The 13,380-nt window shown below is 44.2% G+C and overlaps 1 protein-coding gene across 3 annotated transcripts in view; it reads right to left on the bottom strand.

Annotated features, from left to right (window-relative positions):
- The window catches only part of LOC135277775 (transmembrane protein 192-like), a 45,518-nt gene that overhangs the window by 19,983 nt on the left and 12,155 nt on the right, over positions 1–13,380 (bottom strand). For all 3 annotated transcript variants that reach the window (XM_064383755.1, XM_064383757.1, XM_064383756.1), the window contains exons 2-3: positions 10,880–11,026; positions 8,383–8,647 (exon numbers count right to left, since the gene is read on the bottom strand). In XM_064383755.1, coding sequence (XP_064239825.1) covers positions 8,383–8,647; positions 10,880–11,026 — 412 coding nt within the window. The remainder of the gene's footprint in view (positions 1–8,382; positions 8,648–10,879; positions 11,027–13,380) is intronic.

Here is a 13,380-nt window from a genome sequence, read left to right as displayed (position 1 = left end):
GGGTAACTTTTGTAACTTTCCACTGCCTCTGTGACAACCTATAAAACCAACTCCTATCCCACCGCCCTCCGCTGATGCCCTTTTCGGCCTCAGCCCACCTGCACCCAGGTGAATAAACAGCCATGTTGCTCACACAAAGCCTGTTTGGGGGTCTCTTCATTCAGAACACGACTTTTAACAGGAATTCAAGAGCAGTGTGGCCAACACGGCGAAACCCTGTCTCTACTAAAAATACAAAAATTAGCCAGTGCTGGAGTGTAGTAGCGTCATCTCAGCTCACTGCAACCTCTGACTCCCAGGTTCAAGTGATTCTCCTGCCTCAGGCTCCTGAGTAGCTGGGATTACAGGCACCTGCCACTACGCCCAGCTAAATTTTTGTATTTTTAGTACAGATGGGGTTTCACCATGTTGGCCAGGCTAATCTTGAACTCCTGACTTTGTGATTCGCTTGCCTCAGCCTCCCAAAAGTGCTGGGATTACAGGCATGAGCCACTGCACCCGGCCAATACAGTTTTACAACATTTAGGAGAGAAATACTAGGAAAAAAAACTTACGCAGAGAAATGAAAGCATTTTCAAAGGAGTTTTCAAAGTACTAGGCAAATCCTATATACCAGCAAGTTCTATGACCATGAAGTTTGCAGTCTGGTGGGAAAGGCATACTGAAATAAAACATTCCCTATAATGGTATATGCTGTGGACATTACACAAGTCCCCTCCTGGAAAAAGACCACCCTATACAATATCTTAGTTCAGACGAAAGTTACTTCAGCTCTGGGTTACCACACCAGCCTCCTTATCAGTTTTGTGCTAACCAAATACACTCTCCAATTATACGGTAATAGTCTAATAACTGATGTCTTTTTTTTTTTTTTTTGAGACAGAGTCTTACTCTGTTGCCCAGGCTGGCAAGATCTCAGCTCATTGAAACCTCTGCCTCCCTAGTTCAAGTGATTCTCTGCTTCCCTAGCAGCTGGAATTACAGGCACCTGCCACCATGCCCAGCTAATTTTTGTATTTTTAGTAGAGACAGTTTTTGGGTTTTTGTTTGTTTGTTTGTTTTTTTAAACAAAGTTTCTCTCTTGTTGCCCAAGCTGGAGTACAATGGCTTGATTTCAGTTCACTGCAACCTCTACCTCCTGGGTTCAAGTGATTCTCCTGCCTCAGCCTCCGGAGTAGCTCAGATTACGCGCATGTGCCACCATGCCCAGTTAAGTTTGTATTTTTAGTAGAGACAGAGTTCCTCCATGTTGGTCAGGGTGATCTCAAACTCCTGACCTCAGGTGATCCGCCCACCTTGGCCTCCCAAAGTGCTAGGATTACAGGTGTAAGCCACTGTGCCCAGCCAGTAGAGACATGTTTTTTCCATGTTGGTCAGGCTGCTCTGGAACTCCTGGCCTCAAGTGATCCGCCTACCTTGGCCTCCCAAAGTACTGGGATTACAGGTGTGAGCCACTGTGCCTGGCCTACTTTGGTGTTTTTTAAATGGTTTTATAACCATAGACAGAGCCTAAATGTTTTTTGTTTTACTTCAGTCACCATTTTAAAAAGATTCTAGGCCAGGCACGGTGGTTCACGCCTGTAATCCCAACACTTCGGGAGGCTGAGGCGGATGGATCACTTGAGGTCAGGGGTTTGAGACCAGCCTGACCAACATGGTGAAACCCAGTCTCTACTAAAAATACAAAATTAGCCAGGTGTGGTAGTGCACACCTGTAATCCCAGCTACTCAGGAGGCTGAGGCAGGAGAATCACTTGAACCTAGGAGGCGGAATCTGCAGTGAGCCGAACTGTGCCAGCCTGGGCAACAAGAGTGAAACTTTGTCTCAAAAAAAAAAAAAAAAAATATTCTAAGGTTAATGGAAGACTTGCTATTCACTAAAAATATTTGGAAGAAATAAGTTCCTGTGGGCTGTGGAGGTTCTTTAATGACCACAAGCTGAGAGCTGCCACCCCTGGGATCCAGGGTAGGACCTGCTGCCTCCTAGAAACAAAACCCATGATCTCACCCAGATCTGAACTCCTTCAGTATAAAACGGGGGAAATAATACTTATCACACAGGGTTCTGGTGGGAAGAAATGAACTAACAATACCTAAGTAGACATGCAGTAAGTGGCATATATAGTTATCATTATTATAACAATAATTCTGATTTTCAGTTCCAGGCACATGCTATGCAGCCCCTCCTCCAGACAACTCACAGGGGACTTGCAGCCAGATGCTATGCTACAGGAGAGACCTAGCCTCTCTGGCTCACCGCAGGGCACCAGGCCCAGATATCAGTGCAGACTCCAGTAGGCATTTCCGCAAGTCAACTAAGACAGCCCTGGGCCCTCCCAAAGAATGTGGGCCCCTGAGAACTAAGGGTGTGCAGGAAGGACACAATCACTACGCTCTCAGGCCCTACAATTCCTACTGGGACCTGCTTTATAAATAAGTATTCTTTGCAAATTTACCTTTGAGAGCAGTTCCCTTGAACTGCACTTTTGCACGTCCCCAGCCTCTGGCTTCACACTGAGGCCCCAGAAAGGAACACTGCTTGACTGGACCCATCAGATGGGGTAAAATATTTTCAGTGAAGGACCAAGTTTTCATTTTAATGGGAAAAGAGCCCCAAATATGCAACTTGGCTATGTAACTAATAATAATTGATTTTTTTTTAAGATGGAGTCTCACTCTACTGGCTTAGGCTGGAATGCAGTGTGCCATCTTCGCTCACTGCGACCTCCACCTCCCAGGTTTGAGCAATTCTCCTGCCTCAGCCTCCCGAGTAGCTGGGATTACAGGTGCTTGCCACTACCTCAGCCATGCCTAGCTAAATTTTTTTGTATTTTTAGTAGAGATGGGGTTTCAGCATGTTGGCCAGGCCTGTCTCGAACTCCTGACCTCAAGTCATCCACCTGCCTCAGCCTCCCAAAGTGCTGGTATTACAGTCGTAAGCCACCGCACCTGGCCCAAATACATTTTGAACTCTATCAAATATTAGGCTGGGTGCAATGGTTCATGCCTGTAATGCCAGCACTTTGGAAGCTGAGGTGAGCAGATCACCTTAGGTCAGGAGTTTGAAACCACCCTGGCCAACACGGTGAAGCCCTGTCTCTATTAAAAATACAAAAATTAGCTGAGTGTGGTGGTGCATGCCTATAGTCCCAGCTGCTTGGGAGGCTGAGGAAGGAGAATCAGTTGAACCTGGGAGGCGGAGGTTGCAGTGAGCTGAGTTTATGCCACTACACTCCTGCCTGGACAACAGAGCAAGACTCCCCGTCTCAAAAAAAAAAAAATGTATTTGGATCTAAGGAAGAACAACAGGTAAATTAGGTAAATTTTTCTTTTTTTTTTTGAGGTGGAGTTTCGCTCTTGTTACCCAGGTTGGAGTGCAATGGCGCGATCTCGGCTCCCTAGAACCTCTGCCTCCTGGGTTCAAGCAATTCTCCTGCCTCAGCCTCCTGAGTAGCTGGGACTACAGGCGTGCGCCACCATGCCCAGCTAATTTTTTGTATTTTTAGTGGAGACGGGTTTTCACCATGTTGACCAGGATGGTCTCGATCTCTTGACCTTGTGATCTATCGGCCTTGGCCTCCCAAAGTTCTGAGATTACAGGCGTGAGCCACCGCACCCAGCCAAATATTTTTACTTGGTAGGAAAGCAAAGCCCTTTCTCCCACCCTCATCCAAAAATAAATAATTGTTTTTCTTCTCTAGAAAATAACGAAATGTATCAGGCTTGGCTGGGTGTGGTGGCTCACACCTACAACCCCAGCACTTTGGGAGGCCAAGGTGGGTGGATCACGAGGTCAAGAGATTGAGACCATCCTGGTCAACATGGTGAAACCCTGTCTCCACTAAAAATGCAAAAATTAGTTGGGCATGGTGGCGCGTGCCCGTAGTCCCAGCTACTTGGGAGGCTGAGGCAGGAGAATTGCTTGAACCCAGGAGGCGGAGGTTGTGGTGAGCTGAGATCACGCCATTGCACTCCAGCCTGGGTAACAAGAGCAAAATTCCGTCTCAAAATAAATAAATAAATAAATAAATAAATAAGAAATGAAGGCCGGGTGCGGTGGCTCAAGCCTGTAATCCCAGCACTTTGGGAGGCCGAGGCGGGTGGATCACGAGGTCAAGAGATCGAGACCATCCTGGTCAACATAGTGAAACCCCGTCTCTACTAATACAAAAAATTAGCCGGGCATGGTGGCACATGCCTGTAATCCCAGCTACTCAGGAGGCTGAGGCAGGAGAATTGCCTGAACCCAGGAGGCGGAGGTTGCGGTGAGCCGAGATCGCGCCATTGCACTCCAGCCTGGGTAACGAGCGAAACTCCGTCTCAAAAAAAAAAAAAAGAAATGTATCAGGCTGAAGTTAATATTATCAGTATTGTTATTTGTAAGTCTTATACCTCCACAGACTTACCTTGTCTTTTTTTTTTTTTTTAAGATGGAGTCTTGCTCTGTCAGCCAGGCTGGAGTGCAGTGGTGTGATTTTGGCTCACTGCAACCTCCGCCTCCCTGGTTCAATCCTACCTCAGCCTCCCAAATAGCTGGGACTACAGGCACCCACCACCACGCCCAGATAATTTTTTGTATTTTTAGTAGAGACAGGGTTTCACCATATTAGCCAGGATGGTCTCAATCTCCTGACTTCATGATCCGCCCTCCCTGGCCTCCCAAAGTGCTGGGATTACAGGTATAAGCCACCGCACCTGGCCAATAAAAAATATTTTTAAAAACAGAAATAAGGTAAATACCTGCTCCATTCCATTTGATTTTCTGGGTCTTCACATAAACGTGATATCACCTGTGATTCTAAAGGTCCAAGTATTTAGAAATAGATCATGTTAAGGTTCACATGTTTAATAAGAAGTTGAAAGGCAGATTTTGGGAAGGTTAAAGATCAGACAATCTCTTTGTGAGCTTCAAAAATGCTATTTCCATCACTTGAGAAACTGAATATAATTTGTAAGATCTGTTGTAGTTTAAAAGTTTTTTCTTTTCTTTAATTTTTGTGTTATCCTGACATCTTCTGGCCAAAAGAGAGTGCTGCATATCAACAGTTAAACATTCTCAAACTCACTCTCAAAAGAGACAGAAAGCAATAAATATTCCCGCTTCAAGAGCAGCCAAGATCACCCATCTCTATAAACTGCTTCTCTCTGCTACAGCATAGCCCTTCAGCCTCCACTGAGAATTTCACTGAGTAGATGAACTTGCAGCCTGCCCTTTAAGAAAATGTACTAACAGAACAGAAGGAAAAAAAAAATTAAATTCTGTCCTGCTGAGAAGAAAAAAAAATATTAAATTCTGTAGAGCTTTTTTTTGGAGGAAAAAAAAGTCTCTAATTTGCATTCAATTTATTTTCTTTTTTTACAGAGGGGCATGTCACTCCTTCACCGAGGCTGGAGTGCGGTGCATAATCATAGCTCGGACTCCCAGGCTCAAGTGGATCCTCCCACCTCAGCCTCCCAAGTAGTTAGGACTACAGGCACAGGCCACCACACATGGCTAATTTATTGGCTAATTTATTTATTTTGTTTTATTTTTATTCATTTATTTACCTATTTATTTATTTTTAGATGGAGTCTCATTCTGTCACCTAGATTGGAGTGACTGGAGTGGAGTGGCACGTTCTCTGCTCACTACAACCTCCACCTCCTGGGTTCAAGTGACTCTCAGCCTCCTGAGTAGCTGGGACTATAGGCGCCCTCCACCACGCCCGGCTAATTTTCGTATTTTTCATACAGATAGGGTTTCACCATCTTGGCCAGGCTGGTCTCAAACTCCTGACCTCAAGTGATCCACCCACCTCAGCCAACAAAAGTGCTAGGATTACAGGCATGAGCCACCATGCCCAGCCTTATTTATTTATTTATTTTTTAGACAGATTTTCGCTCTTGTCACCCAGGCTGGAGTACAACGGTACGATCTCAGCTCACTGCAACCTCCACCTCCTAGGTTCAAGCAATTCTCCTGCCTCAGCCTCTCAATTAGCTGGGATTATAGGCGCCTGCCACCACGCCCAGCTAACTTTTGTATTTTTAGTAGAGACAGGGTTTCACCACGTTGGCCAGGCTGGTCTCGAACTCCTGACATCAGGTGATCCACCTGCCTTGGCTTCCCAAAGTGCTAGGATTACAGGTGTGAGCCACGGCACCCAGCCAACTTTTTTTTTTTTCAAACTTAACTTGGTGCTCATTTGTTACAGCACTAAATTTCTCATTTTTGGCAGAGATGGCACGGGGGCTCACTAGGTTGCCCAGGCTAGTCTCGAACTCCTGCCTCAAGTAATCCTCCTACCTTGGCCTCCGAAAGGTCTGGGATTATGTGCATGAGCTATTGTGCCCAGCCTGCATTCCAAAAATTTTTTTTTTTCTTTTTCTCTTTTTATTTTTCTTGCCGCCCCCCAACCCCCACCCCTCACCAAGTAGGAAGACTACATATGGATTCAATTTTTTTTTTTTTTTTTTGAGACAGAGTTTCACTCTTGTTGCCCAGGATGGAGTGCAGTGGCACGACCTCAGCTCACTGCAACGTCTGCCTTCCAGGTTCAAGCAAGTGTCCTGCCTTAAGCCTCCCGAGTAGCTGGGGACTACATGCACCACCACACCTGGCTCATGTTTGTTTTTATTTTTAGTAGAGATGGGGTTTCACCATGTTGGCCAGGCTGGTCTCAAACTCCTGACCTCAGGGGATCCTCTTGTCTTGGCCTCCCAAAGTGTTGGGATTACAGGCGTGAGCCACCACATCTGGCCTGGATTCAAAATTTTTAAAGATTGATTCTGGACTCAAATTGAAAAACAGGACCTTCCTAAAAGGTAGAAATTGATACTAAGTTATTTACTACAACTTTTTCTTTTTTGTTTTTTTGAGATGGGGTCTCACTCTGTCACCAGGGCTAAAGTGTGGAGCACAGTGGCATCATCTCAGCTCAAGCAATCCTCCCACTTAAGCCTCCAGAGTAGCTGGGACCACAGGGGCACGCCACCACGCTTGGCTAATTTTTATATTTTTAGTAGAGAGGTGGTTTCACCATGTTGCCCAGGCGGATCTCAAACTCCTGACCTCAAGGGATCTGCCCACCTCAGCCTCCCAAAGTGCTGGGATTACAGGTATAAGACACTGTGCCCAGCCATTTACTATAGCTTAATGCCAAATTTACCTAAAGAAGTTCAATTTAAGTCCACTAAATCTTTAAAATGTCTGCAACAGGCCGGGTGCAGTGGCTCAAGCCTGTAATCCCAGCACTTTGGGAGGCCGAGGCGGGTGGATCACGAGGTCAAGAGATCGAGACCATCCTGGTCAACATGGTGAAACCCCGTCTCTACTAAAAATACAAAAAATTAGCTGGGCATGGTGGCGCATGCCTGTAGTCCCAGCTACTCAGGAGGCTGAGGCAGGAGAATTGCCTGAACCCAGGAGGCGGAGGTTGCGGTGAGCCGAGATCGCGCCATTGCACTCCAGCCTGGGTAACAAGAGCGAAACTCCGTCTCAAAAAAAAAAAGTCTGCAACAATAAAGAAAAGCAGGTACTTGTGCATTCTAGGTCCTATATAGGTCTTCTGGTCTTGCCTTCATATATTAGGGACTGTGTGTTTTTCAGGTTTTCTGTTTGATATAATGCATCTCATTGCATAACAGTCCCTCTTTCCTAGGAACTAACCATTACTGTCTCCTACCACAAGAAAAGCACTGAGCTTCATTTTTAAAAAGTTCCCACCAGGACTGGCTCACAACTGTAATCCTAGTGTTTTGCGAGCCTGAGGCAGGAAGATTGTTTGAGGCCAGGATTCAAGTGACCAGCCTGGGCAACACAGTGAGAACCTGTTTCTACATAAAAGTTTTTTTAAAAAAATTAGCTGGGTATGGTGGTATGTACCTGTAGTCTCAGCTACTTGGGAGGCTGAGGTGAGAGGATTGCTTAGCCCAGGAGTTCCAGGCTTCAGTGAGCCATGATGGCACCACTGCCTTCCAGCCTGGGTGACAGAGCAAGGCCCTGTCCCAGAAAAAATAAAATAAAATAATTCCCTTTCCTTATCCTCAAATAGCAATAGCATTTCTATCTTTGTAGAAACATCAAATAGCAATAGCATTTCTATCTTTGTGAGATGAGTAAATCACCTGATAACAAAAGAGGGTATAGTTCCACATTTCACATATGCATATGCGATACCATGTTCATAACAAATAACAGCTTTCAAATGAAAATTAAGGCTGTATATTTCATAAGAAAAGCTTTACGACATTAAGGTGATCCAAATTTTAGTGGTCACAACACACATCACCCTTACAAAAATGAGAGAATACATTTGATTCTACAATCAAACTTCATATATTCTTTCTTCTGTCATTTTTGCCCCTCAAGCAACCACGTAGCTGAAAGAAAACTGGACGTACCCGAGGAGTGTATCATTAGCGCAAGTCTCTTGAGATGCCTTGTCGATCGGTAGATCAAGTTATAGCCTCGGTTTCTGACTTTGCTGTGGTGGTGCTGGATGTAGCATTCAAGGAGTAAATGGAGAATCCACAAAATAACTTTCCCAAGGATTATGACCGTCTGAACTTTCAGTGGGTTTGTGTAATTTCCTGGGCACTTGTCCTCATTTGGATTAGGATAAGAACAAAGCACACCTGTCAAAAATGCTAAAATAACAAACACAAGCTGGCGGAAAGGAGAGCAGCAGGATTTAATGTTCAATATTTGGAATTAAGAAGCAATAACCACCATCCCAGCATATACTCTTATACCTATAGCTTCCACTATCCTACTTTTATAAATGAGTTTTTAAATGTATTTTTGATTTGTTTTGTTTAAATGTACTTTTGTTTTTTGTGTGAGATACGGTCTTGCCCTGCTGCCCTGGCTGGAGTGCAGTGGTGTGATCTCGGCTCACTGCGGCCTCTACCTCCTGGGCTCAAGCGAACCTCCTACCTCAGTCTCTAGAGTAGCTGGGACTACAGGCCCGTGGCTCCACACCTGGCCAATTTTTTAAAAGTTTTTATAGAGAGGGGTTCTTGCTATGGTACCCAGGCTGGTACAGAGTATGTCATACAAAAAGTCAAAGGAAAGACGAAAAAGAGGCCACCATCTGGAAACCACAAGGCCACCCCTGCACATGGTAAGACCGAGAAGAAAGTGCTTCAGCTGAGATCTGGGGACTGGGAGGCCATGGTGGAGCCATGCCACAGCTACTAGTTCCCTCAAGGAAAGGGGACACCACCTCTCTCCCCAGTGATTCAGTTCCAAACTCATCTCCCACAGTACACCTCGCCGGAGAGGAATCCCAGCTGCAGGGGAACCCGGGAAATGTGCTGGGGCATATGGTCCCTACAGACAGGCAAACTTATCGGTAGGAGGCTGAGCAGAGGTTGAGCAAGTCAATCAACTCCATTCACCATCCTCATAAATACTCAAGGAGTGGTGAGAATGGGCCCTCTTGGTTTTCACACTGCAGCAGATAACAACAATAACCCCTAGTTCTTCCAAATCTACAATGATCGAAATGGAGGAAGTGATTAAACTGACTGGCAGCGGAGTCACCACCAGTGAGGCCTGCAATTAGACCTTTCACACATGCGTTTTTATAAATGCCAGATATTTGCAATCTTGTCATCATATAAAAATTGTATGTATTATTCCACTGCAACTTGATTTGTCTGCTTAACATTATTACCTGGGTCTAAGTAAATTGATAAACTCCTATGTTACCATATATAGACTTTTCTGCATCTTTTTTGTAACCGAAAAAGTAATATATATACATGGTTAAAAAATCAAGTAGTACTCAAAAGTAAACAGTAAAACATATTAGTGTCACTTCCACAAAGGCCCTCGGTCCTCATTTCAGAGGCAACATGTGTTAACCAGATCTGTGAATGCTTTTAGAAATATTCTATTATTATAATAATTATTATTATTATTGTGAGACAGTTTCACTCGTTGCCCAGGCTGGAGTGCAATAGTGTGATCTCGGCTCACCACAACCCCCACCTCCCAGGTTCAAGTGAAGATTATGGGATTACAGGCATGTGTCACCATGCCCTGCTAACTTTTTGTATTTTTAGTAGAGACAGGTTTCTTCAAGTTGGTCAGGCTGATCTCGAACTCCAGACCTCAGGTGATCCGCCCGCCTTAGCCTCCCAAAGTGTTGGGATTACAGGTGTGAGCCACCAAGCCCGTCCTTAGAAATATTGTATTATATACAGGACTACAGGTGCACACCAGCCCTCTCAACTCCCTTTTAAAAACTGCAAATAGGGGCTGAGTGTGAATGGGCACACAGTGTCCTCTGGATAGCAAGTAGTTTGTAGTCTCTTGATACGATGGACAACACTGCTATTATCAGCAATATCTTTACATGTGTGCCAATATATCCACAATGAATTTTTTGAAGATATAGATAAAAATGTATGTACTTTCTTTTTGCCCATGACACAGCTGTTAGGATATCCTAAGGACATCTGTTCTACATTTTACTGGTGGGCTTTTTTTTTTTTTTTTGAGACAGTCTTGCTCTGTCACCAGAGCTGGAGTGCGGTGGTGCAATCTTGGCTCACCACAACCTCTGCCTCCCAGGTTCAAGCAATTCTCCTGCCTCAGCCTCCTAAGTAGCTGGGTCTACAGGTGTGCACCACCACGCCCAGCTAATTTTTTTTTGTATTTTAGTAGAGACAGGGTTTTACCATGTTGGCCAGGATGGTCTTGATCTCCTGACCTTGTGATCCAACCACCTCAGCCTCCCAAAGTGCTGGGATTATAGGTGTGAGCCACCACGCCCGGCCATGTGCCCTCCGTTTTAAATGTTGCTAGATACAGCACAACTGCCCTCTGAAATACTTATATATTTTTTATAAACATCACCGCTGGATAGGTCCCCTTCGTCCAGCAACTTACATGAATAAACCACAGAAGATTCACTATGATGACTGTAGGAAGAGGATGGAATTGGGGTCTAAAGTGAGCTTGTAGTGAGTGATGTGGGAGAAGCTGGGCATCCAGAAGTGGGTCGTCTTCAATACTCTGGGTGATATCCAAGGAACCCTGGGGTGCAGAAAAACGAAAGCAAGCTATAATCACCACTTTCTGGATTATGTTTCGAAGACAAATCTACTAAACTATAAAGCTTTTTTTTTTTTTTAGACGAGGTTTCACCACGTTGGTCAGGCTGGTCTTGAACTACCGACCTCAGGTGAGCCACCCGCCTTGGCCTCCAAAGTGCTTGGATTACAGGCGTGAGCCACCATGCCCAGCCGAGCTTTTTAACCATATACAAATTAAAGGCGAGAAAACACATTCCCTACCTAAAGCCAATTTTTAAAACTTAATTTTTTAAAAATTGTAGAGACAGGGTCTGGATTGCCCAGGCTGGTCTTTTGCTTTTTTTGTATTTTGTTTTTTGTTTGTTTTTGAGACAGAGTCTGGCTCTGTTGCCAAGGCTGGAGTGCAATGGTGCAATCTCAGCTTACTGCAATCTCCATCTCCCAGGTTCAAGCAATTCTCTTGAGTAGATGGGACTACAAGTGTGTGCCACCACACCCAGTTAATTTTTTTATTTTTAGTAGAGATGGGGTTTCACTATGTTGGCCAGGCTGGTCTCAAACTCCTGACCTCAGGTGATCCACCCGCCTCAGCCTCCCAAAGAGGTGGGATTACAGGTGTGAACCACCACGCCCAGCCCCAGGTTGGTCTTGAACTCTTGGCACCAAGTGATCCTTCTGTCTAGGCCTCCCATGTTGCTGGGATTACAGATGTGAGTCACCACACTCAGGCTAAAGCCAATTAAAAAAATAATAATAATGTCAAAAAGAAAAAAAAAAAAAAAGAGAAAAAACAAAAAATACTCTCCTATGAATAACTACTATGTACATCTTGGGAAAACAAGTTTTTAAACGGGTAGAGGAAGTCTTAAATCAATTATATCTACATCTCTCTCTCTCTCTTTTTTTTTTTATTAGAGATGGAGTTTCTCCATGTTGGTCAGGCTGGTTTTGAACTCCTAACCTCAGATGATCCGCCCACCTCAGCCTCTCAAAGTGCTGGGATTACAGGCATGAGTCACCACGCCCAGACAATTATATCTACCTCTCATAAACAAGTTAATATGTAAAGAGATCTAAGGAAATATTTTTTTTCAAGCCTTAAAAACATACATATTGATTTATTTAACATTACTTATATTGTTGAAATAATTACATACAGTTGCAATTTTTTTTTTTTTTTTTTTGAGACAGAGTTTCACTCTTGTTGCCCAGGCTGGAGTGCAATGGTGTGATCTCAGCTCACCACAACCTCTGCCTCCCGGGTTCAAGTGATTCCTGCCTCAGCCTCCTTAGTAGCTGGGATTACAGGCATGCACCACCATACCCGGCTACTTTTTGTATTTTTTTCTATTTTCTCTTTTTCTTTTTTTTCTATTTTCTCTTTTTCTTTTTTTTTTTTATTTTCCTCTCTCCTGAGGGATACTGTTTGTATTTTTAGTAGAGACGAGGTTTCTCCATGTTGGTCAGGCTGGTCTCAAACTCTCGACCTCAGGTTATCCGTGGCACCATCTCAGCTCACTCCAAGTGATTCTCCTGCCTCAGCCTCCTGAGTAGCTGGGATTACAGGCACCTGCCACCAAGCCCAGCTAATTTTTTTTATATTTTTAGTAGAAATAGGGTTTCACCATGTTGGCCAGGCTAGTCTTGAACTCCTGACCTCATGTGATCCCCCTGCCTCAGTTTCCCAAAGTGCTGGGGTTACAGGCGTGAGCCACCACATCAGGCCCAGTTGCAATTTTTAAAAAAAGTTTTATTTAAACTGGTTATTCTAGTTAGGAAAAAAAAAAAGGTTTATTATGTATATTTAAGGTATATAGGCCGAGCATGGTGGCTCACGTCTGTAATCCAAGCACTTTGGAGACCAAGGTGGGCAGATCATCTGAGGTTGGGAGTTCAAGACCAGCCTGACCAGCATGGTGAAATCCCATCTTGGAAAAAAAAAAAAGAAAAAAAAAGATAAATAACACGTTATGGGACATATACAGATAGTAAAAAGGTTACTATAGCGGAGCAAATTAACACATCCAACATCTCACATGGTAATCCACTATTTGTGTTTGTGGCAAGAGCACCTAAAATCTACTCATTTAGCATGGATCCCACACACAGTACAATTTTATTCCCTATAGCCCTCACGTTGTACGTAACTCCAGTAGACTTGCTCGTCCTCTGTATCTGCTGCTTTGTATCCTCTGACCTACATCTCCCCATTTCTTTCCTGGGTCTGCTGCCCCAGAGTTGCAGTTCTTAAACTGTCTCTGGTGGTTCCACAACATTTTTAAAAGTTGATGGAGGCTTTATTAAGAGTTCTTAAAACAAGCTTTCCATTATGATAGAAATACTTTAGTGTACTAA

Source organism: Aotus nancymaae, unplaced genomic scaffold (assembly GCF_030222135.1).
Source record: "Aotus nancymaae isolate 86718 unplaced genomic scaffold, 86718_ANA_hifiasm-v0.15.2.pri h1tg000033l, whole genome shotgun sequence".
In the NCBI taxonomy this organism is placed as follows: Eukaryota; Metazoa; Chordata; class Mammalia; order Primates; family Aotidae; genus Aotus; species Aotus nancymaae.
Note: the sequence above shows the minus strand (reverse complement) of the source record. Positions and strands in the feature narration are given on the sequence as shown.